Below are 25,731 nucleotides of genomic sequence, written 5' to 3' on the forward strand. Positions count from 1 at the left end.
AAAGAAACAGACTTGCTAATAAGACAGAGGACTGCAAGGGGGCTGCAGTTTTATTTCATATCAGAGCTTCAACCCCTCAATCAGCTTTTATTATACACTCTTGAGGCCATTAAATCAAATTTTACCATTCAGCTTTCAAAACACCCATTTCCACTTTGTCATTTCTTCCAGTCTGAAGCTTTTGGTGCCTCAGGCTGCAAGCACGAGCAGCTTAAGAGCTCAAGCATTCCTTGTTTCTCTCTATCTCCTCGCACAGAATTTACCCAAGTAGGCATAAAAAGCCCCAAAACCCAACCCTCATGGCACACATGACATGCACTTAGCTGCAAAATGGTCAAAAAAAAAAAAGTATTAATATACCACGGAGATGTATAATGTAACCCTTGAAATTATAAAGGGACATTTTATAGGTTTTGAATAACTGCGCCCACATTCAGGTAAACTTATCTGGGCTTTGTACAAACCTTTAGCAAGCTTAAGGGAAAAAAAAAAAAAGCCTTTTTTCCGTGGCATTTTGACTTTTGGTGACTCCACAGAACTATCTCGTTGGAGTGGAGTTAGTCAGTGTAAAGCTCCCGGCTCTCCTACCCGGGAATGGCTGAGGAGCTGCCCAGCGTTTACAGCGATTTTCAGGGAGCGAGCCTGCCAGGCAGGGAATGTGCAGCAAGGAGCTCGAAACGAGCACTGTAGAGCACTGCAGATGGGGTTTTATCAGCAGGCCTTTTCCTTCCCTCCCTGTCTGTCCTTTTCTACCTGAGTGACAGGAAAATCTCAGCTGGAATCGCCTCTGACTGAAGACGGCGGGACCGGCTCTGTCCTGGTGGTTTCAAGTGGGAGGAAAAAGGAGGGGCTGAGGGTCAACTTTCCACTAATTTTTTTTTTCCCAAAGAGAGAAGGAGGTGGGGGGAAAGGAGTGGGGGTGGGTGGCTGCGAAGGGGACTAAGAAAAAGCAGAAATTGAAGCAGGATAGGGTGACCACCAGTGCTCCTGCTCTGCGCTCGGGACGCGGAGCTGCGGCGGCGGCGCTGGCCTGAGGGGCGAGGGAGAGCAGCGCCTGCTGGGCCTCAGGCCCGATGAGCAGCGACCTTCCCGCTCCGCCAGCAGCGAGCCCCCTCAGGCCGTCCCGGGCATCCTCCCCGGGCCCTGCTGCCCTCAGCGAGCCCACCCGCTTCGCCTGCCCCACTGCGCCGGAGAGATTCGCCTTCCTTTCCCTCAGGTCAGTCCTGCAGATCTCCCTCACGGCTCTGGCAAGCAGGAAAGTTTTTTAAAACTCTCTTAACTTTGTTATTTTACCATTTTGCTCTTCTGCATTTATTTGTTCCGCTTTTCTGTTCCGCTCCAAAACCTTGTTTTCCAAGCACTGTGTGCGATTTAGGTTGTTTTGATTCTGTTTGGTGTTTCTACCTCTTCAATTATTTTTTGTTGCAAATTTTGCTTTTTCATTTGGTCTACTTCTAAGCTTTTTTCCTAAAATTATTTTAGATATTATCCCTCTTCACTCTTTTATTACATTATTTTAAAATTAACAACCTACATTTCCCGAGCTGTATTTTTACAGTGTTCCAATCAATTAGCTATGTTACTTTATTCCTGTCTTTAGCCTTTATCTAATAAAATTATGATATCTTGTTAAAATAAATCTTTATTTTCCTGAAGCTTTCATAACTCCAGTAAGATGAATGATTGGATTTTATCTATTTTAGGACTGATACTATTTTTCTTTAACTGGAAGACCGTAACGATTTTTCTGACCTGCCCTGTCAGCTTTCTCTGTAGCACCTCACAAAAAGTAATCCTATACTACACATATCCCATTTTCCAGTCTTCCATTAGTATTCTTAATGTTCTTTAATTTTGTGTGAGTTCAGCAACCCATAGTTGCTTTACACAGTTAACAAGATATGAAAATGCAGAGACCATTTCTGATTGCTGTTTGCAGCACCAGAACTTTTCTTTTAACATCAATTGCTATGCAATTCCATCAAATTTATAGTCCCTGCAATCACCGGAAAATGAAAAATTTTATTGGTGATTGTATTGTGGTTGTTATTCTCCAAAAATTATGAAATTCTTTCTGTTGTCCAGATTTTTGTCTACTTTTCCCCGCTTTATTTCTCCATCTATACTTTACAGCTCTCTTCTACTGCCTTTCAGCCGCATCATGAAGGCAAAGGAGAGCTCACTGCGTTCTAAAGTGCCTTTGGTGCTGTGCCTGGAAATTTTGGAGTTTCTGGGCATCTTCTTAATGTGAGAAAGGCTCTGACCAAGCCAGGGAAAGCCCTGCAGCGGTATCACTGCACTGTCCCTTGCCTGCTCCTTAAAAATTCCAGGCATTTTACTTGGATAGTCTGAAGTCTCTCATTTTAGACAGTTTAATCAATCTCTTTTAGAAAGGTCTTTTGGTGCTTACTAGGGCTTGAGGGGGATTGTTGTTGTTTGGTTTTAGTGGTGGTTTGGAGACTTTTTTGTTGTTCTTTTAGTTGGATTTGGTTTTTCGTTCTGGTTTGGGGTTTTTTCCTCGAGAACATCCCATGTTTGCTTTCCAAATATCAGAGTTTCACTTCCTAGTGAATTTCCCACTTCACAGATTAATTATTTTTTTCCCCACTGAAGCAGGCTCAGAAAGCTTTCACAGCATTCTAGTCCAAATGCAAAAATACACAAATAACAGAGTATTTACCCTAATTATCTTCCCTTTTTCTTGTACATGTAAAACTCCCAGTTCAGTGAAAACTGAAGGATTGTGCCAGCTTAAATATATATTTTTTTCCTTTAGCATTCCCTACAATATGTTACACACAGATGCCGATACACATGAATCAGTCCCCAGTATTTTGCAGACTGAACACCTACTAAAACCCTTGAATAAATAATTAACACATTGTTAATTAATTGTGCATGCTCATGGAGGATATTTGCATAGAAGAAATATTAATTTTTTTATTTTAAAAATATTAATAACATTCCTTTAGAAAGGCAAATTTAATGGAAAAAAATCCCAAGTGGAATAGTCTTCTTTTTCTTTCAAATCAGATAATTTCTCTTCCAATTTCTCTTCAAATTTTCTCTTCAAAATTCTCTTACTCAAGTGGTTAAACTTTTATTTAACTTGCAGTGAGTGTATAGAATTTGAGTGATTAGGAAACAGAAGGCAGCACTCTCCACAGGGAACACTCTCTACACCTCTTCCATTTGCTTCTCTCTGTATTTTGAAATGCTCATGCCATTAGAAAAACAACCTGGGATAATGAGAAAAACATTACATTACAAATAGTATTGAATTAAGCATTTTGAATCCATTCAACATGATAACTTTAACTGTTTAGCAAAATATGAAGTATGGGTTTTGTCCTGACAGTAGAAATACCCCAATTAAAAATGTCTGTGTGCGCACATCAGCCTCTTCCTATCTGCCTGCAGAGCAAAATTTTAAACTAATTTTGCCATGAACTTTTCAAAAGTTCCCATAGCTGAGATATTTCCTGGCCAGTGGAAAGCAGCCCTGGAAGGGAGAGTTGTGCTTGGAGCAGCTGCAGGTCCCAGATCCAGCTGCTGATGGCAGCAGGGATGTTCTTGTGGGGGAACACTCTGGGAAGGCACAGCTGACACAGACATCCATGTTTTTTGTGGGTGGAAATGTGTTTGCTTAAAAAAAAATTCAGAAAGTGGCCAATTCCCAGTGGGGAACCATCCAGTAGCCCATAGTGAATCGTCAGATGTAACATATGTTACCACGTATAATATGTATATATAAATAATATCTATGTATGTATTATTTAAGATTCCCACTGAGATGGGAATATATGTTGAATTTCAAAGCTCATTCTTTCAGCATATTCGTAAGATTTTCAAATGGGCTGCTACAATACCTGACACTCTGGAGGTAACTTATTTTCCATGACCTAAAATGGTTTCAGAGATCTCAAAATGTAAGATTAAAAAAATATAAACAAGCAAACAACCCAAACAAAAAAACACAAACCCTAATCAAAACAAAGAAAAATCTAAAATGAAAATAAAAAAGAAATTAAAAAAAAAAACACTTGGAAATAAGTAAGTAAAGAGGTAGGTCAAGTTAGTAGGAATACTTGCCATAAGTGTAAAAGCAACATCTTTGTCTCCATGATTGTATGGGTCCTTAAAATTCTAGAGTTGAAATGAACATCCACACACCTGGCACAGCTTCGGAGACTGGTAAGATCATAAATAAAACTAACATTCAGTCATTAGTTAGCCCATAACACAAGCAAAAAAAAAAATTTCCAGCAATTTTTCTTAGAAGCTGTATTTCTTAGGGAAAAAAAAAAAAAAAATCAAGTTTCTGTAGCAGAAAAGCCAAAGGCAGAAGTTCTATAGTACAGTTGTTTCTGAACCAGAATGGTCCAAATCCTGGAAATGTTTTGGATCTGGCTTCTACTTTTGGCAGCTTCATCTCATTAGAACTTTGTCATCTTGCTTGAAAACTCATTTTTTCCCCATTCTCATTCCAATCCTGCCAAGCACACTCCAAAACACTCCCTTTTCCCTTTGGAATTTCAGGAATTGAGCTTTAAGGCTCTTTTAAGACACGCTTTTCAATTTCTTTGGTTTATCCAAGTGTTTTCCAATAAATTAGTGGTGTTCTGGGAGTGCCTTCTGGACACAGCCATGTCAATCTCAAATATCCCCCCTCCTATTGAAGTTTCTCCAATTTTCCCATTTGAGAGTTCAGTTTTCACTTTTGACAGCAGTGTTACACTGCAAACTCATTTCCACCTCAATCCCAATCCCTTTTGCATTCCTGCTTCCCAAAACAGCATTTCTCAGCCCAAATGCACAACACACTTTTTTTTTTTGGATGTTTGTTCATTGTTAGTTTGTTCTTAGATGTTTCTTGTTTGCCTGTGGGCAGTTAGTCCATTAATATGCCACTTCCAGAAATTTGCCTTCATCCTTACTTCCCACTTCTGGGCAACACATGTATTTCGCTCCTTCCCTGGAAAAGCTGTGCCTCACAGCGCTTTGCAGAGACAGTCCAGATCTCTTGCTGACCTTGCACAGATACCCAAGATTGCTCCAATATCTTCCTTCCACATGGGACACAACATCCGAGTCCCTGATCCCAGCATTTTCCACGCACAGACAAGAGCAACACAAAAAACCTTATTCTTACTTTCCTTTTCCTCATACCTAGCAGGGACACGTGGGCACAACAGATGAAGTTTGCAGCTACTCCGTGCAAATCCAGTAGCTCCAAGTGTTCTTAAATGTCTGTGCCACAGTCAGGATAACACAGCCTTGCCAGGATGAGGAAGGAATGTCCAGAAATCTCCTGTTCTCCCCATTAGCAGCCAGGAAGATCTCCCTTTCCTTTCCTGCCACTCAGCACTCTCAGCTGGGACAGGCCAACACGTGTCACCAATACACAAGTGGTGCCCTCAAGAAGCAATTGTGTTTACAAACCAAGAGTAATTTGAGTCAGACCCTCTCATGGAGGATGTGAAGGACACAGGCAGAAAAAAGGATATATTTAGAAACTCCATTATACATGGAATACAAATTAAAGATTTTTAGCATCCTCTTTTAAATTTAACCCTTTAGTCATAGCCCCTTCAAATTTCCCTTGGTTTCCCAGTGGGTGTGACTGCCATACACTGCGCAGGAATGCCTCCCTTCTCCATAGCATCCAAGGGAAGGAGGGAGTGCCTGGAGGGCACCTCCCAGCTCTGCCCCAGCATCCTGATCCCAGCTGGGCTTTATCAGAGCCAGCCCCACCACCTCGAGCAGGGAAGAAACACCCAGGGCCCCAACAAATCTGGGATGAAGCAGCCTGGATTGATTTCCAGGAGCTGCACCCCATCTCATGGGCAGGTGCTGCACAGTGGGAACCTCTGCCAACACCACAGCTCCTGTTCCTCCCTGTGCTTCCCACCCTCAGCAAATAGGCATCACATGAGCCTCAGCACATCTGTCAGCTCTGTCCTCTGACTATCAAGGAAGTTGCTTAAAACTGATCAGCAGGAACAGGCAGAAAATTCCTGTTGTTTTTACCACCAGATATAAACTGTTCTTGGTTATCACATTACTCCATAGCCAGAAGGACTGTTGTTGCTCAAAGGATTTCAGAGATGAATCCACCATCAGCCTCCACCAGTCACAGACCAAATATTCTATTAAAAAAACCTCAGTTTCACATTTTAGATGTTTTGATTGTAACATAAAAGGTGATTTGTTTCTGAATGTACAAACAGAACAAGCCACAAAACAACAGATGCTTCAAAGGGAATACCAACAGGAAATCTCACATATCCATGTCTGTAAAGCCTGTACCTAGTCATGAATTGGAAGAGAGGAGGAGGACATGTCAAAAAAGTAATGTCTTACAAGACAAGGCAAGCTCTTACAAGATAGCAAAGGGATAAGTATTTAAAATAGGTGTTTCTCTAGAAAATGAAAAATGGAGCAGCAATAGCTTGACAGCTTCCTCTTTGAAACAATATTCAAAGGTACTTCCTGATTTCTCTTCTTACATGCTCACCCTTCAAGAGACAGTTCCATAGAGCTGGAAAGCATAATATCTTAGACTTCCCCCAGCTGAGGTAGAAATATCTAAACATGCAGAAAATGAGGAACAGGAAAGAATACTTAAAGAATGTTAAAAAAAAAATCCCCTAAATCTCAGTATGAAGGGATGAGTACATTTTCAAACAATTGAAGAGTCCTGTCGCTCAGCTTCAAACAACCCTGGGACCAAGAACATGTGCCATTTTAAATGGAAAAAATATTATAAGAGGTTGATAGTATTAAAACAAAATATTAGAAAGAAAAACAGGAAACAAAATTACACTCTTCAGAAACAGCTTAAATTCCAAGTTGCACCTTGGAGGAAGGCTAAATAGCCATCTCAGATTATCTGCTAATTGTTAAACTGATGAAGCTGGGTGAGAAACTCACTTTCAGTAAGACAGGGAATAAACAGGTAATTTTCACTGACTTAATGACCCTGTGGATAATTAAGCTACATGGATTCAAGCCCTGTGGATAATTAAGCTGTTGTGTGGGCATCAGCTTGCCTCAAATCCTAGCAAAATTTTGGAGTAGAAGATAGAGAACTTGATTGAAGATGACTAGAGTGGAGTAAGGAGATTATTTAGCACAGTCAAGGTCACTACCTCTGCTTGTAATGAAAAATTAGCAAGCTGAACAGGAGAACCTTATGGATAACCAAAGAACTGGAAGAGAAGTAGTTTATATTTGGCAATTCTACAGGCTCAACCTATTCACCTGAGCTGGGAGATTATTAGAAAGTTACTTGCTCATTCAGGTACCTCTCAGGAGGGGAAAAAGAAAGTAAACACATTTTCCACAACGAAGAAGACGGTTTAGAAGGATTCAGTTCCTAGAAATTGAAATAAGACAAATTTAGAGCAATGAATTACCAGAGATGTTATCACTTGGTTCAACTAAGCCTGAAATATTGAAATCTAGGCAGGGTCTCCAGCCTGTCCTGGAAGAAATTAGACCATGTGATCCCAATGGTTTTGTTTGCTTTTGCAAGCTGCAGGTTCATTACAACTTTCCCCCTCCTATGTATTTAGCAGCACTTTGTTTACCCAGTCCTGTTCTGGGGATTTCAGGCTACTTTCTCAAGGTTCATCTAAATTATGGGTTCCGTAGTCACTTCTAAATCCATTGCAAACACTGTAATGAGCACAGTAGCTCTCATCAAAAGCCACATCATTCATCCCCTTCCCTGCAAAGAGGCTTTCGAATTCTTCATTCTCTGGGCCTTCTCCACCTGGGTAGAATGCAGCTCACATCAGAGTTACTTCCTTAGATATTAATTATATCTGAGTATTTATGTTATTAATCTGTTTCTAGTTTTAAGAGTCACTCCATCCTCAGTTGTGGCATCTGACATCTGTATGGAAAGAGAGACAAGGATCCAACTCTTGATGGTGCTTTATATGTGCCATTACACTGGATAGTTCTTGGGAGGGTGCAGTTTTCTCTGCTTTGGGGGCTCTTCTTGAATCTGTGTTAGTTTTGAATATGAGAAGTGTCAGAGCAGACTGACTGAGAGACATCCAATTCATTCCTAAATTTCCCTGAATTTGGAAACTGAATTATCTCAAGGCAAGAATTGCAGTGATTCCCTATCCTGCACATGGCAAAGGTTTCCCTTACATCTCCTCTGAACCTGTCCATCCTGAACAAAGAACAGAGCATTTGAGCAGGGATGGCTCCAAACAGCCAGTAGGAGAAAGGAGAACAAGCAGAGCCATTTATCCTGAGTTGCAGAGGCTGTGATGGACAAGTTTTTCTTTTAAGAGGACTCTTCAGTCTTACCACAGCTGTCTCTGAAAGCCAGTGAGTCTTGGCTCCTCACTGCCATAAAGTGGGATTCTCACCTTTTTTACCTGGAATTTGAGCTATGATGGCACAGAGAACTCAGCTGAAGATCCTCCAGAGGGAAACTTGTTTTCTTCATTTCCAGCCTATCCAAGCTCAAGTGGTTTTGGTCTAAACATCCTGACATATGCCTAATAAACTGTGAGAGAAAAATACACACAGGATGTTTGAAAGAGTGTGCTGAGCTGTCCCCTCCCTCACATACACACACACAGAGTTAAAAATGGTTGCATTTATATTTATGTACACAATAATATATACAGTGTCTGTAAATCAGAGGTTTTAAATATATGCAAGCCAAATTATGCCTGTCATTGCATATTCCTGCACGTGGCAAATCTTTTTATATTATCTGACCTTCGTAACTGCTCTGTAGGCATCAAGGAGCCCCAAAGATTTGGAAATCATAGGAAGGATTGATGCAAAAAAAGGAACTTTTGCCAGTGGAGTATAAGGAAATTGGGGGTAAAGCACAGGACTACTGGAGGTGTTGCTGGATCACTTTTTATCTCGGGCAGTTACTATTCTTTGCTGGCACTTGTTCTGACTTACACACATTTTTGCTCCACATGGGTGACCACAATTGGACATGATTCTATAAATGAAGACCAGTATGTGCATACAATATTAAACACTTTCGTATTTCAGTTACAAGATACTTCTCTAGACACCCTGGATTCAATTGCCTTTTTATACACAGCTGCATCATATTCTCATTCTTGGTCATGCTGTGAACAATACAGCCAGTTCTTCCTCTATCATTTGAAATCCAGAAGTCATTACCTTCAGAAAATAATGTTTTTTTTACTCTAAAGCTAAAGTGTTTCAATGTGACCTCTGCACTGCTGCATCTCATCCAGTTTCACTGCTTCATTCCTCAGGATTATCCAGCTGGAGATGCTGAGGACAAAGGTAGGGAAGCAATAAAAGTGTGCAAAGGAAAAAGAATTAAATACATAGCAGGCAAGAGAAAATTTTCTAAAAGGAATTCTGTCAAAAGTAAGAGGGAACAGTGGATGTCTGAAAATGAAAGAAAACAGAAAGTAGGACTAGAAAATTGAAATAAAAGGAGCAAGAAGGGTAGATTGAGTTCAGTAAGTTAAAAAAAATGTTAAAGGTAAAATTGCACAGAAACAGCATATTGCATCAAACACTACAGAATTCTCTCTGGTGCACTTCTCTCTGTACCACAAACACAACTCACTTTAGTGAACTGATTGTGGGGTCAGTACAGAGGAATTAGAGAAGAGACAGTGCCTCTTGGGCCAGGCCCCTGTACTTGGGAATGACAAAAAAATACACAAAAGACCAGATAGAGTCTGGAAGAAAGAACCAAAGGAATGAGAATGACCTGACAGCAATCCCAGAGAAGCCTTCATCTCAGTCTGAGGGCAGGCTGTGTAAGACAACCTGTTTGGGTTCTCCTCCACCAACATAAATGGTGGCACAACTGCTGAGTGGAACTTGAGTAAAACATTAATAGATCCAAATGCTAAGAAAAACATATTTCCTGGTGTAGAATGATAAAATCATAGAATCACAGAATGATTTGGATTGGAAGGGGCCTTAGAGATTATCCAGTTCCACATCCTGTCATGGACAGGGACACCTCCCACTAGACCACGTTGCTCCAAGCCCCCTCCTACCTAGCCTTGGACACTTCCAGGCCTGGGGCATCCTCACACATTTTAACATTAGGGAAATCTGAAAGTTAGAAATTCCTTTCATTTTTGTTCTTTTGGATGTGCTCAAGAATTTGTCTTTTCAATTGGATTTGAAGAGCATGAAAATTTAATTTCCAAATGGTGTAAGAACTAAAATCAAAACACAATGGGGAAACAGAAACATCCTGTTTTTTCCCTTCTCATGCTTCCAAGGATCCACTTCAACAAATAAAGGGCAGATCCCACCCTAACCCAGCTGAAATTGAGCATGTGTTGAGTGTATTTCCAATCTGCAGTCACATTTCCACATTAAGGACTTTCTCAACTTTCCTCTTATTTTAATAATTTTTAAAAAAAAGGCAGATGTGCTGTGTTGAGATGGCAGAACTTTTCAGGGGGGGCATGGGAGAACATGGGGAGGGGATTGAGGAGTTCAGGTGTCCACCCAAACAGCAAAAACTCTGCAAGGTGTATCACTTTTCTCTCAGAGGTGCCCAGCAGGCCTGTGTCAAAAAGGGGCATTTGAGATTACCAGCCCAGTCCCCCAGCACTGAGCGAAATAACTGAAATTCAGTGAGATTCAGGTCAGAATCCAAACAGAGCCACCAGGTTATTATGTGGGGACACAATTTCAATCAATTTCAATTGCACAATTTGCATAAATTTAAATTTCAATTATTTTGTGGTTTAAGGAGGAGTAGCAGCTATTTCTTTGGTTTTCCTCATGTGTTTTCACATCTTTACAGCCTTGAAGAAGCGCCTGTCTTCTCTGTGCATTCTGTGCAGTCAGTCTAAGCTGTTGTTAGGAAATTTGTAAGGCAGAGGAAGCCCTGTAGCTGAGTCAGCAGAATTCTGCCTGGGGCTCTGGTGATTCCCATTTTTCTCAGGAGGATCCATTCCTTTCCCTCCAAGTGCTCCTTAACACACCCTTTCCCTTTTTACTGCTATTCCTTTGCTGAAAGCTGATGGTTGAGGTGGGATTGCTCTGCAGAATGGATGGGACAGTTCTAGCTGACCATGGAATTCCCTCAGGAGATCCTCAGTCATCCCATTAACTTCCATGTTTCATCTCCCAAATTTTTCAGCCCCTCACCCTCTGAAAATCTCAACACTTTTCAAGGCAGACACTAATTCTTGTTTTGTTTTTTTTTTCTTGCATTCCCTTTTTTTCTGTCCTCTCCTATGGTTTAGTGGGCATGGTGGTGTTTGCTCAAAGGTTGGACCTAGTGATCCTGGAGCTCGTTCCCAGCCTTAATGATTCCAGGATCCTTTTCAAAGCAGAAGCTCAGGAGCCCAGTGTAGGTGAAGATTTACTCAGTGCTGAGTAAGATGGTTTTCTGTATTTTTATAGGTCTTTGTTCACCTACTCTAACATCTCATTTTCCCAAGCATCTGTTTTCAGCTCTTTATAAAGATACTGATTGATTGGTGCGTCAATCTGAAGTTGTCAGAAAATCTGTCTAAGAAAATTTCAACTTGTCCCTTCCAGTGTTCATGGCAGACTTTTTGCATGAATGTCTCATATTCTTCACTCTGTTGGAGATGCAAATAAATCTCTGAACAGAGTGAAATCAGCTGTGACAAGAAATGAGATCTCCTCAAAACTGTTGAATATACCAGGGTGTTTCCAAGCAAATGAAATTTCCATTAAGACTTTTAATATGTCATCACAAAATAAATAAATAAATAAATAAATAAATTATTAGAAAGAGAAAAAAGTTGTTTCCCATCATTTGTCATTTTCGAAATTTACATTCAGGAAAAATGCTTGTGAAAGACAACAATTGAGGAAAAGATTTATTTATATATTGCTTTATTTATATATTGAATATAATACTCCATAGCAGAGAGACAATGGCACAGAAAAGAGTACTGTGATCTCTAATGACAGTCAACAAACTTTCAAATGTCTGGTTTTGTTTTGGTTTTAAATAAAATTCTGTCATTCCCTTAACAATCAAGACCACTGCAACATGTTAACTATTTCCTTACATAATTTTCTAAACTGCAACTAAAGTTCACTGCTTAAATTTCATTGCTGGGCAAGACTGTGTCTCCAGAGCCAAAAATTGAAAAATCCTCTGTTAAAGTTTTCCTCACACATTTTAACATTAGGGAAATCTGAACCCTCCTCTCAAGATTCTGCTATTAAAGCTATTCTAAATTGTTAGGGTCTCAAAAGGAAAATAAATTTTCAAATTTAAGTACTCAGACAGAAACAGATGTCAAGATAGCTAGAGGTGAGAAAAATAGTTTGATTGCTTTAATCAGCCTTTGATTAGTCCCAGAAGGAAAATAATGGGAAAAATGGAAAAGTAATCCTCTCTTTAATGTCAGGAAATAAAATTAGGGAAGGGTTTTGCAATTTGATGCAAAAGAGGAAACCCAAGACTAATCATAGAATCATGGAATATACTGAGGTTGGAAGGACCCACAAGGAACTTCTGGCCCTGCACAGACACCCCAACAATCCCACCCTGTGCCCGGGAGCATTGTCCAAACACTCCTCGAGCTCTGGCAGGTTTGGGGCCACAAACACCTTTTAACTTCACTTCTGATTCCCTTTTCCTCCTCTTTCAACCCTCCATAAACTCGGCCACTCACACCTCCCAGACTCTGCTGTTCCAGGAAGCATTGCTTTTCCAGCTAATGGATAAGAGTTTTGCAAATCAAATGCATATTCCCCAAACATGTGCAATTTCTGGGTTCAAACACTCACCCCAGGGCTGTAGAATCCCTACCATCTGAGTGCTTGTAACTAAAAACCCCCATGTGCACCAGGGTTCAAAACAAGCCAGGTTTGCATTTCCACCCAGCCATCATTGGTGTTGCTGTTTGAAGTGAACAGATGTCAGCTGTAAAATTTTACTGTTTGCTCAGACAAAATCACATCCATTGTCAATTTTTCTGAGCTAAAGACAAAGAAATACAACAGAAACAACATTTTGGGGTGTGAGCTTGTTTAAACAGTACCTTGGGGGCAGCTTTGTGACAGCCAATATTCCAGGTGGGCAGCACACGCTGACCTGAACACCACAGGTATTTTACAGAACATATCCTGCAACAAGGCTAAAAAAGTTGCTTTAAAAACCAAAATCTGCAGCATGAACAGCACTACGTGCAAAGTAAAACAGCTTCAGCTCACAGCTTGCTCTCTTCGCTCAAGTTCAGGGCAAGGAAAGAATTAGAGCACAAATCCACTTGCCACAAACAAGCCCTGCATCATGGAATCATGGAATCGATTGGGTTGGAACTGACCTTTAAAGGTAATTTAGTCCAACTCCCCTGCCATGAACAGGGACATCTTCATCTAAATCAAGTTGCTCAAAGACCCTCCAGCCTGACCTTAAATGTTTTCTGGGATGGGGCATGACCACCTTTCTGCATAACTTGTGCCAGTGTTTCATCACCTTCACCCTAAAAAAATTCCTTTTTTCCCTTTAAGCTTAGAGCTGAAAAATCAGGAAACTTTCGTGTTTTGCAGGTTAAGATTTGTAGGCAATATTTTATATTTGACCAATGTATATTTGGAAAACATGGACAAGCTTTTGGGCACACAAGTCATTATTTAGTTCTTGGATGAGTTGTAAGCATCTGCCTGGGATATGAAGACCACCAGGGATACTCAGGTTGGTAAAATCAGCTGGATCAAAAGAAGTTCCAATTACAGCCTGAATGGTTAAGACCTAATGGTTATTTATGCATGTAGGTATGTGTTAGAGCAGCCTTTAGTAAGCATTAAGAAATCTCAGTGAGGTTTGGACATCTTTTGTGAAAGGAGATGAGAAAAAGCCAATAAAAGGGCATCTCTTCTGAAGATAAGAAAAAGATCAGGGTACGATACTGTCCTAGCAAATATTTTCACATACTCCCATTATAAATGGGCAATTGCCATGGGCGAGGGCTGAGCTGCTGTTTGCAAGATCAGAGTAGGTAAAGAATTAACACAGAAGTGTCACCTTGTTACTTTGCTAAACTGCAGTAGCTGAAAATTCAAGCCCATGACTTTACCAAGACAACAAAAAATCCTTGTGGCAGGATTTGTTCCTTTTGGTTACTGGAATCTTCTTAACAAGAGGCACCCTCTCCTCTTGGAGGTGATTCAAGATCAAATCAAAGGCTCTTCACATCTCAAATGACAGAATTTGAATCAGCTCATTCAAAGGGGACTCCTACCCACAGCCTCTGATCCAGCCACGGTCTGAACTTTCACCTCTGCTTTGAATGACTCCAGCTGTGCAGCATTTCAGGTGCAGACACAGCAGCACTGCCTCCTCAGAGGTTAATCCTCCCCTGTAAAACTCCAGGCTCAGATACATCTCTTTCAATTGCAGCTCATGCAGATGTATAGACCACAAAGGATGCAGCAAGTGTGTCCCTGCAAATCCCAATGGAGCCCAGACAGATCCAGGAGTGAATTAGGGACTGTCAGATTGGTTTGGGTTGGGAGAGACCTTAGAGGCCATCCAGTTCCAGCATGGACAGGGACACTTTCCACTATCCCAGGCTGCTCCAAGCCCTGTCCAGCCTGGCCTTGGACACTTCCAGGGATCCAGGGGCAGCCCCAGCTGCTCTGGGCACCCTGTGCCAGGGCCTCTCCACCCTCTGAGTAAAGAACTTTTGTCTCCAATCTAAATCTCTCTCTTTTAATTTAAAACCACTTGGCCTTGCCCTGTCACACTCTGTCTGGATAAAAAGTTGCTCTCCTTCTTTTTGGTAACAGCTGAAGGGGTTCTCAGGTCTCCTTGGAGCCTTGTCTTCTCCAGGTTGAACTCCCCCCAGCTCCCAGCCTGGCTCCAGAGCAGAGGTGAGTGTCCTCATGGCACAGCTACAGCCACCAGTGGGAGCAGCCTCGATTGCCCCAGCACTGATTTGCTACATGAGCATGGTCTGCAGAGCAGACAATTCCAGACCTGATCCCAAGCACTTGGAATTAGAAGCATAATACTGACCATCTCCCGGGGAAGCATGGGTCAGTGGGGCTATAAAAGCAGGTGTGGAATAGACTTGGTGTAGCAGCAGTGACCGGATTGAAGCCCTCCCAGTGCAGAAACTCTTCATCATTTAACTCCCCAGTAATGAAGTTATTGCAACCAGATTAATGGCCCAAAACATTTGGTTTCACTCACTCTTTTTACTGCATCCAGTAGCTTTTCGCTGACACAAAGACACCCATAAATCTGGAGACTGAGAGTGCCTCTGGGGGAACAAGGCTCCCATAACCATGACACTGCAGAAAACTGATGCACATTGAAATAAAAATCAGCTTTAAAATACAAGAAAGTACAAGAAAAGGAGTCCAGGCTGGTGACACAGTCTGTGTACCCTGCAGGGGCTGTCATCTCAGGTGAATGGCCACGCTCCACAGCTCAGGTGGCTCCATGAATATCCCCAAATCCCAGACTTTGCCATATCTTGGAAGTTACTCAGTGCATAACCCCAAGGCACATAAACACTTTACGGCACTGGCCTTTTATAACTCACATGAGTTATGGCTGTGATTTATATGGGATTAGAACAGCCACTTGGAACTGTAATAAAACAAGATAACACTTCATGATTTATTTTTAAGACCAGAAAATTAACGAGAAACACAATTTTGAGGGGTGGAGGGGAGAGTTTAAAGAGTCATTATTTTTCTGTTTTCTAGCACAATTTTGTGGACAAGATTTTCTGGGTAAAATTTGATGATGTGGTTGAGTTTCTGCCTTTGGCCATATATTAATCATTATAAACCTCCTCAGTTGGGAGGACCATCACATCTTACGGGAATAAACCTTTTGAGAAAAGAATCAGGAAAAAAGACCATCTCAGGGAGTTGTATTTGAGACATTGAGCATTTTTCCACTCTTACAACTACAATCTGAGGTATTCCAATACCAGAGGCAAGGTGCTGGAAATAAAATAATTGTTAGAGATTTGTTGCTAAAGCTGCACAATGTGACAGGAAACCATTGCTGAGATTCATATCCCTGCATCACTTTTACAGGTTTTGACCAACTTTGGTTTTCGTGACAATGGAATTTTTCCTCCCCACGATGGCAAGAAAGAACCTCTTCCTCAGCCTCCTGCTCTGCTACAGCCTGTTCAGAGCTGCTGATTCCCACTTGGTCATTGAGGAGAAGACAGAATGCAACCTGTCCAGAAGGAGCAAAATGGACCTCTCAGATCTTCCACCCATCTCCATAGTAGGTGAGTAAAACCTGCCCTTTGGTGCCAAATTAACAGGATTAACAGGAAACACTGCTGTTGATTATTCTGGATTATTTGGATAACTTTGCTTGGCTTCATAGGATGCAGATCTGTGGTGGCTGCACCACCCAAGAATGGCAATGTAGTAAACCTCAGTTTAGAGGAAAAAAAAATGATACATTTTATTTTAGTTTTACATGTTTCACTTCACCTCCTATCACACTATAAGCCTTTTTATATTGAAGTAAAATTGTTTTGTGCTAATATAACCTTCCTTTGAAAAATCTTATGCTTATAAGAAAAAACATAATATGAGGGTTGGTTTTAAGGGTCTGCTCTTGTGGCAGAAAAATCAACAGTATTAACAGGTATTAATATAACCTCAGATTACCTGGCCTTTAAACAGGGGAAGAAAAGAGCACTGTAAGGGTAATTTATTTACCTATCCAAGACCAGACCAGCTCTATCCCTACAGTTACTGGCAGATAACCACCTGTCCTGCTTGGGAAGAGCCTCTTTAGGGTGATGCTTAACTCTTCACAAAATTCTTTCTTCATGTCTGCCCTAAGTCTTTCCATGTCATTCACACATTATTATTACACATTATTTTCACATTATTATTATTTACACCAATTTCTTCTCTCAAGAAGCTCACAGCTGTTTGGAGATAATCAACTAGAGAACATTCATAACTGTGTCAAAATGCTAATAATTAAAAAAAATAAAGCTTTTCTTGTTTAGATCCTTTCTTCAGGTTTTTAGAGCTTTAGTTTTAAGCAGTCTGTTTTTTACCCTGTTTCCTGTATTTTTTACATGCTTTTGCTCAGGACAGCTTATCTTTAAGGAGAAACAGTTGCCCCACACATGCATTTCCAAAGAAATCTGAACCTCTTAATCCATAGCATTGAGTTTAAACAATGTTGTTTAACTGGGAGTTTAGCAAAGCTTGTGCTGTTCTGCAGCCTCCCAAGCTATATCATTTTGTGGTCCTTGTGATCCTTGATGCCTTCCCTGTCACAATTCCAGTGGCTTTTTTACCCAATTAAAATCAGGGGTATGAAATACAATCCCTTCCACTGATTTCTCCATCTTCTCACAGAAATGAGCCCATGCTTTAGATGTGGTAGATGGGCTGAGCTGTGACACAATTCTCCCCACTGCTTCTTAGAGATGCATCACCCTAACTTATAATAATACAAGATAAATAAATGAAACCCACCCAAAGCAGCTCAAAATATTTATTCTTCATTCTGCAACCCTGTAAATCCTAGCAATTAGCAAATATCCAAAAATATATTTATAGAGGATCCTGGAATAGGTAAGGAGCCACCATTCTCCAGTGGGGATGTGGATGGTATTTATCTCAATCATCCATTACATACAGGTAGTGCTTATTACAAAACTCACACCCAGAATAAAGGTATCAAAAATACCACAATGGCTTGGTGAGCTGGGAAGTGTCTTGCACTTGAACAGTGTTGCTGTGTTAAGCTCAAAACAGTCCCCATGGAAATTACACATATAAATTATATGTGTAATTAAAGTTATAAATATCTAAAATTAGAAGTGGTGACAAATCTATAGAGAGAGCAAAGCTACAGGCACAGGAATGAAACACCTTTGCAAGTAACATTATGTAAAATGAGGTCATGGGGGGGAGAAGGAATAAAGAACTGCAGAATGAATGGTGGCATCACAGTTGCAGAGCTTATGCCAAATAAGCAAAGTTTTTGCATGTGGAAAGCAGTGTACACTTGTTAATTCCTTCCAAAATTATTCGTGTAGCACCACCTTTTAACAAAAGAAATTATGGAATCCTAAAGATTTTTCCTATTTTTGTTCGTGTGACTACTGTGCATGTGCACCTCAATCTTTTTACAGAGACCTTTAATTTTATTTCTCTGAAATAATTCACTCTTTGCATCTACCAAACAATGTGTAAAAATCCCTTCTAAAATACAAATATCAGTTGTTCTTCTGCTTTGCACAAGCAGCAGTGACAGAGTTCAAACACTCTGAACTGAGATGAACATCACTGCAAAACTTGCAGCCATGTGATTGCAATGGAAGTTACCTGTTTTCTCTCACACAAAAATAGGATTATCTCATTGAAATAACATTCTGTAACATTGATTCCACATTTTGCTGTGCTATTCTCATTGAAGATTTAACTAGAAAATCCCAGAAAGTCAGCAGGAAAGAGGCAGAGAACAAGAAATCTTCCAAGGTATGTGGTTTTTCAGAAAACTTTGTTGGATTAGAATAGTTTGTTGCTTGTAGAGTTTCCCTTGGTGAATTCATTTGCAAGGCTTTTACTGTCATTCCCTGATTTAAATAATTTACCTACAGCTTAAAGCTCTAAATATATAAATAGATGTGAAACAATGCTGGAAAGAAAATTAGAAGCTGTGGCTGCCCCATCCCTGGCAGTGTTGAAGGCCAGGCTGGACAAGGCTTACAGCAACCTGGGATAACAAAAGGTGTCCCTGCCTATGGCAAGGGGTGGGATGAGATGGCCTTTAAAATCCCTTCCCATCCAAACAATTCCATAAGTCTGAGTTTCAGAAGTACACAGGGTGCCTGCAGCTGCTGGGCTCCAGAGATCTCTCCCAGGTCCCAAGTACATGCTGAACAACCTAAAATTTTCCACCTCTTCAAGTCCCCAGCAGAGAGGCTGCACTCCTGGGGGAGATGAGAGGTCTTTTTCCACTCCCTGAACTCTGTGTGCAGCTCAGGATTCCCATTGATGGAGGACCACTGGGCTCATGAGGTGGAGCATTTCCAAGTCACTCCCCTGCTCTCTCAGTGTCACAGCTCAGCAAACAAGAGAATGTCAGGGAGTTTTCACTCATCTGAAAAGCTGGGAGATCCAAACATAACACCTTCATTGGTTTTACTGATAACTTCACCACCTGAGTACATTTTAGCACCCCTTTCTTCGCTGCTGCCACGCTCTCTCCTACAGACCCTTTCCAAAGCTCCATCCAGTCATGGTCAAAATGAAGTTTGTCATTTTGCTCAGAAGGTTGGTCTCAAGCCACCCTTTCCCATTTCCCAGCCCCACCACACCTCTGCACTGCTAGCACAGCTCCCACTGCCACAGCCACCTGCTCATTCCCCCAGAACCTCCCGCTGTTCCCCACCCTCATTTCACCTGTCTGTGAATTCTCATGGATTTTTTTTCTTCCAGAAAAATGCTAAACGCAAGGTATCTCCAAAGCCAAGGCCCCCACCTGCTGCTAACTGTGTACCAACCTTCAAAACCTGCAAGCCACACTTGAATTCCTGCTGTCACTACTGCGCTTTGTGCAAATGCCGAATTTTCCAGACGATCTGCCAGTGCCTGATGTTAAACCCCAAGTGCTAAGCCAAGTCAGAAACACAACAAGCCTTCTGTCTTTCATTAGCTTCTCAAGTGGATATTTCAAATTGCCCCGTGTGTATAGTAATCAAAATAGAGAGCTCTGAAGCTTGAATTTTCCCCTCTTAAAATTCAGTGGACAGTCTTTAATATGGGGTTAAAGCTAGATGTTACTTCTGGGAGCAGATAACCAGAGAGATAGGCATTGATTAGGCATTTTTAGCAAAAGAGCTGTATTTTCTGATGAATTCTGGATTCCTGTGGGTTTCGAGGGTTATTTGAAGGGTCATATTAATGCCAGTCTGCAGAATTGTCTAACCAGCACCACCAAACCTGCCCCCAGGACACCCAAATGGCCACTAAAACAGGACTGGTTGGGCCAGTGGGGGACTAGAGCTTGGCTTTGCCTGCAGGGGGAAAAAATACTTCAGCACAGCCAAAGTATCAGGCTGAAAATGCAGGGTTTGGGGTTAAGTCCATTTTCACATGTCCAACAAAAATCAGGACAAGAATAACAATAACAAGGTTATTCCACCTGAAAAGAGGGACCCAAGGCTATAAGCACATTTTTTAGTCATTCTCAGCTAAGCATCCACCTTCAGGGGTTTTGGTCATTCTGCCACCAGGCAGTACCTCCTGGGGGTATGGCATGCTTATATTCTTGAAATCTAAATGTATCTGTGCCTTGGAATATAAAGATTAGATTTTTTTTTTCCACACACCCCCCCCCCCCCACCATATCTGTAGGAATCAACTCCTCAGCCCTTCTTCTCCTGCTGCCAAGGACGCTGCATGTACAGATCCCAAAAGCAGGAAGATATATCTGGGACTTTGAGGAAGAAAGGAATGATCAATAAAAGATGAATGTATATCCCACATGTATATCTTGAAGCAAACCACTCCAAGCAATCAATCCCTTTCTTTGCCCTTTCTTGCTGGAGGAACTTCCAGAACCATCTCCAAGGGTGAATTCAGGTGAGAATGTCCAAGTGCTGCAGAAACCAGGGGAAAAAATACATCACGTGCTGTATCAACACTTAAAGGCTCAGAAAGAGATGGCTGAAGCTCAAGGCAACAGAAGATTTCTTTCTCTTGTTCTGAAAGCTCTTTGCCTTAAATTTGAGGTACAGGAGGAAAACCCTTCTTGGTTAAACTCCCAGGAGAGCAAGGAGGGAGCAGACCCAGAAAATGTCCCTGACATCAAGGACTTTTTATCTACCAGACTCCAGCTCTTGCTTTTTACCTCCTCTGTTCTCTACCTACAGTGTCTCTCCCCTGCTCCCTTACGCTCCTTTTTCTTCTGTGCTTCTTCCTTGTTTTTAGCCATTTCCCTTTATCCCACTGCTATTCTTTGTTAACACAGGAGCACTTGAGGCCTAACCCACATCTCCTGTGTTCTCTCCACCTGCCTGCACCAGGATCCCTTCCAGTGCTCTTTAGTTTTCACAACCAGATTTTTTCTAGCCATAAATTTCTAATCCAAATCAAGAATTTTCTAATCCCCTGTGCAGGTCTGTTTGAGAAGACAGTTGCTTCCTAATTTATTTCTAAACACAGCTGAGGGCTCCAAACATCTTCCAGGCAGAAAAAGATGACACAGATGACACTCCAGAGGGGCTCAAGTCATATAAAGGTGTTTTTTTTTAGTTCTAATTATCAGTCTAAAGCCCAGAACTCTAAACTAAGGTCAGATATTGACAGAAATTTTTGTTCATACTAGATTATATATATATATAGTTGTCAGATTAATCTAAGAAAGAGCCCTAATAATGACAGAATGTCATTGTGTTCCTTGCATTTTATAAGGCACATCAATTGACATGTCTGATATAAGCTTGAATTCTTGTAAATATATGTGTGTCTTTAGTCAGATTTCTTGGGTCAGGAATCTGGAAGCCACTCAGTTATTATGAAAAAGAAGATGAGAAGGAACAACAATACATTATAATGGAATTTAGAATGTGGCTCCTTCTTTTACTAAGTAGTTTCAAAACTCAGATTGTTTCAAAATTCTCATAACTATAACAAGCTGTTGTTGATTGATACTAAAAACATACCAATAATCACACTACTTCTTATGTGGAAACGAGATAATTTGCATACCAGGAAGTGCAGCTGGTCATAAAAATTATATTTTACCATGGTCAAGGGGAGTGGGAGCAAAGGGAAGGAAGAAGAGCCAGAAATCCAACAAGCAGCTGCTCTCGACTGCAGCTCCTACTCCAGCTTTGCAGAACCTCAGAATGGTTGAGGTCAGCAGGGATCTCTGGAAGCCATCCATCTGGACCTGCTTGCCCAGGACCACATCCAGGCAGCTTTTGACATCTCCAAGGAGGGAAACCACCACTTCCCTGGGCAACCTGTCCTGATGCTCAGCAACCCTCACTCACCATTAAAACCAGAAAAAGAAATGTTTCCTAATGCTTGACTCTCTCCAGCGTGCTCCTGTCTCTCTAGCACTGGGGAGCCCAAACTGGACACAGCAGTCCAGGGATGAGCTCCACAGTAATGAGCAAGGAGGGATCCCCTCCTTGGCCTGCTGGTGACAATGTTCCCAACACAGCCCAGGGCACAGTTCACCTCCTGGTGACTCTTGGTCAGCTTGGTGTTCACCAGGTGCTCCAGGGCCTTTCCTGGCTCCCTGCTGGGTGTCCCCTGGAGTGTCCTGGGTTTGCTCCTCCCCAGGGGACAGGACTCTGTGCTCCTCCTTGTTGAGCTGTCCAGCCTGGCCCAACCCCTCTGGACAGCAGCACATCAGCCACTCCTCCCAGGCCTGTGTGCCTGGACACCTCTGAGGGCGTCTGCCCCATCGTCCACGTCATTGATGGAGATGTGGCACAAACTTGGGGCTCTCAGACAAGGGAATCAAAGTGCCAAGATCCACCCAAGGACCCACAGACAAGACAGGATGGTACATGTAGGCAACGAAGGAAAAGGAAAAAAGCTGTCAATGACTGTAAGGGAATTTGTTTTTTAGCATATATGCATATACTTTTTAATACAGCATCTATCTGTAGAGTATTTTTAAATTTGATTTATTAATAAGTCTTCTTTGTAACTGGAATTTATTAGAAAGAGGCTTTGCTTTCTTTGCAGTTCATCTATCACACCGGAGAATACATATAATCAAGTACTCTGAAATTGTTATTAGCCTTAGTGACTTGACTTTTCTGGGTAAAGATCACATTGCATGAGGTATTGACACAGGATGCAGAAATCAGCAAAATATGTACACCAAATATTTGCTTCAATGTATTTAGTTTGAGCAGTTATTTATACTGAGGGGATGTTTGTCAGTGCAGGAGTCCCCCCAGGGTCCCATCTGAAATGTCATCAGCACACAAGATGATAAAACATGCACATGACAAAGATGGAGTATGTCATTTTTACCTGTCACACACCAAAATGTCTCCACTGAAAACTTACTGGAATTCAAGAGTAGGGACTGTCCCAGGAATGCTCTGTGACAGAGCCATTGTCCTCCTAGAGACTAATGGAAATTTTACCCCAATTACAGGTTAGTGGGATGAAACAGAAATAAATCAGTTAGCTTCTCCACATATTGTCTGCCTTGTGTAAATTTAAAACAGATACTGTATTTTCCTGGCTTGATAGCTTATTGTCACATCCAAGGCCCATAAAATCCAAGTTTATCTTGATGGGTAAAACAAGTGGTAGAATTAACACCTTAATGGCCAAACTACCTCTAAACACATCATAGTTTTCCAAGCTAATTGCTCAAATTCTCTGCAAGTCCCCAAAAGGAAACCAACCAAAGCCTGTAGGAATTGCTGAAAGAAGGGAAGATTTGATGGACTGTAAAATGACTTTTTCCAAGTTCTAGAAGAGTCAGCAGTATCTGTGATGCTACCTTGGCTGAGGGTGGTGAAAGACTGAATGAGGCCCCTTTGAGATGAGGACAGCATTAAACCCATGATGAAAAGAATGTTTGAGCAGCAACAGGAGATTTGTATAACCAAACCAAGGGGCCAAGGAAGAACTCGTGCGTGCTGTGTCACAGCTGTGACTCTGTGGGAGCTCTATTCCACAGGGCACAAATGACATCCATCCCAGCAAAGAGGCCTCTCAGAGCAGCGTGGGACACGCTCCTCAGGAGGTACTGCCACCTCCAGCTCACTCCCTGGCTGGGTGTAGACATTAAACGGTACTGAAAGCCAATGCAAAAAACCATTAAATCATAACATAGTTCAACATAGCATTTTAAGATTAAATAGACCTTTCTATGGCCAGAAGTGACTCTATAAACACACTAAACAGACCAATTCAACACTTGTCCACATCCAGTGATCTATTTAACTCCAAGATGTGCCTTTGAGTTGTACAGTCAGACCTGGAAAAGAAAATGATCAATGATGGATTCCCCTAACAAACCCAGGAACAGGTTTTTTTCTGTCTCTTTCCAAGCTCCAGCCTGCTCTTCTGGACAGTGCTCCCCACACAGCAATCTCCAGAATCCAGCAGGAAACACATGAGATGGTCTGCTGTGGTTACTGCACTCCAAAATCCCAGTTACCCCTGCAATACCTGCATCAGATTTGCCACAGGCACCTTATTTCCAAAACCAAGAATGCACAGCAAGCAGCTATTCATTGCCAGCCAGAAATATAACCTTATTTTTTGTAGTAAATTTAATAGTTGGAAAGAAATAATTGCTTCCTGGGCCAGCTGCAAACCACTTGAAGCACTACAAGCTTTTCTAACTGGGGGTGAGAAAGTCACCTGTCACTTTTGGCAAGCTGTGGCCAAAGGCAATGAGTGAAGTCCCCAGCCTTATAAATGTGGTCATAAAAACACAACTGAGGACATCACAGGTGAGCACACACACAGGCAGTGCTGAATCTTGGCATTCCATGAACAATTCTTTCCTCTCTTTGTACAACTTCCACTCTTTCAGCTTTCATTTTGCCGGAGTCCAGATTCCAACAGGTATTTTTCAAAGGCATCAGCAGCTCCTGGGTACCACAAAGAAAAGGAATACACACAACAATCCCACAGTGCATTTCCTCGTTCTTAGAATCACAGAATGATTTGGGCTAGAAGAGACCACACAGTTCCACCCCTGCCATGGGCAGGGACACCTTCCCCTGTCCCAGGCTGCTCCAAGCCCCGTCCAACCTGGCCTTGGGCACTTCCAGGGATCCAGGGGCAGCCCCAGCTGCTCTGGGCACCCTGTGCCAGGGCCTGCCCACCCCCAGCAAAAAAAGCAAAATCTTTGTATCTACTTTAGATCTATATTCTTTCAGTTTACAACCACCACCCTTCTCCTGCCACAACAGGCCCTGCTGACGTGTCTGACCCCATCTTTCATAGTGGCTCCCTGAAAGTACTAAAAGGTCACAATTAGATCTCCCCAGAGCCTTCTCCAGGCTGAGCACCCCCAGCTCTCCCAGCTCATCTTTGTGGCCTCCTCTGGAGCTCCAAAGCTCCCTGTCCTTCTCCCTGTTCAGCCCTGTGGCGGGGTGTGCTGAGAGGGGGGAGAGAGGCAGGGTCCCCTGGCTGCCCACGCTGCGGGGTGAGCCTGGCACACGGGGGGCTCTGGGCTGCCCAGTGCATGTGGCCACCCACAGTAATGGCTCTGAGAGCTGTAAAATGGAGTTTCACAGCTAGAAAGGGGTTTGGTGGGATATTCTCCCCCTTCACCAGCAAATTACCCCTGATCTGGGCACACAGACATCCCAAATGTCAGACGGGCTAGTTCAAGGTTTCCTGCTCCTTCAGAATCAACATGAGTATTTTCACCTCTTGCAGTCACAGCAGGGAGGGTTGGAAGGGGGAGATGAAATCCTGCCCCTTGCCTGATTTCCACAAAGGCCCAGGAGCGGCCGTGCAAGGCCAGCAGATGTGAGGGGGGACCTGTGGGACACCATTCCCACCTGGAGGAGCAGCAGCAGGCCAGGGACACGCGGGAAAGCACAATCACCCTCTCTGCAAGGGCCCTCCGAAATCTGTGGGGCCTGCACATGAGGTAATACAAAGATTTTATTGGCAAATTTCTCAGATGATATGCAGATGGCCAACATATGGTCAAGTCACTCTCCCAGAAGGAAAAGGAGGCTTCAGTAATTTCTGCAAGTTTTGGGGTTTTTTCAGTGAAATGAGAGA

General features: G+C 42.1%; 1 protein-coding gene and 1 long non-coding RNA gene across 4 annotated transcripts; one reads left to right on the forward strand and one right to left on the reverse strand.

Moving 5' to 3' along the window:
• Nucleotides 1-585: 585 nt before the first annotated feature.
• On the forward strand, nt 586-23,166 carry ASIP (agouti signaling protein). Of its 3 annotated transcripts, none has more exons than XM_086853436.1 (5): nt 632-1,216; nt 11,247-11,379; nt 16,045-16,247; nt 18,413-18,474; nt 19,438-23,166. In XM_086853436.1, the coding sequence occupies exons 3-5, from the start codon at nt 16,073-16,075 to the stop codon at nt 19,612-19,614; spliced, it is 414 nt and encodes a 137-aa protein (XP_086709562.1). In that variant the 5' UTR covers nt 632-1,216; nt 11,247-11,379; nt 16,045-16,072; the 3' UTR covers nt 19,615-23,166. The 3 variants fall into 3 exon arrangements, with proteins under 3 accessions (XP_023795866.1, XP_086709562.1, XP_086709561.1); XM_086853435.1 differs by lacking the exon at nt 11,247-11,379 and adding an exon at nt 14,779-14,862 and having other exon boundaries at nt 893-1,216; XM_023940098.2 differs by lacking the exon at nt 11,247-11,379 and having other exon boundaries at nt 586-1,216.
• On the reverse strand, nt 2,696-6,851 carry LOC111938387 (uncharacterized). Its single transcript, XR_015277123.1, has 3 exons — nt 6,679-6,851; nt 4,093-4,191; nt 2,696-3,239 (listed from the first exon to the last, which is right to left on the reverse strand). It is a non-coding gene; the product is annotated as an uncharacterized LOC111938387 (long non-coding RNA).
• Nucleotides 23,167-25,731: the final 2,565 nt, after the last annotated feature.

The sequence above is a fragment of the Cyanistes caeruleus genome, chromosome 16 (assembly GCF_971803275.1).
Source record: "Cyanistes caeruleus chromosome 16, bCyaCae1.hap1.1, whole genome shotgun sequence".
NCBI lineage: Eukaryota > Metazoa > Chordata > Aves > Passeriformes > Paridae > Cyanistes > Cyanistes caeruleus.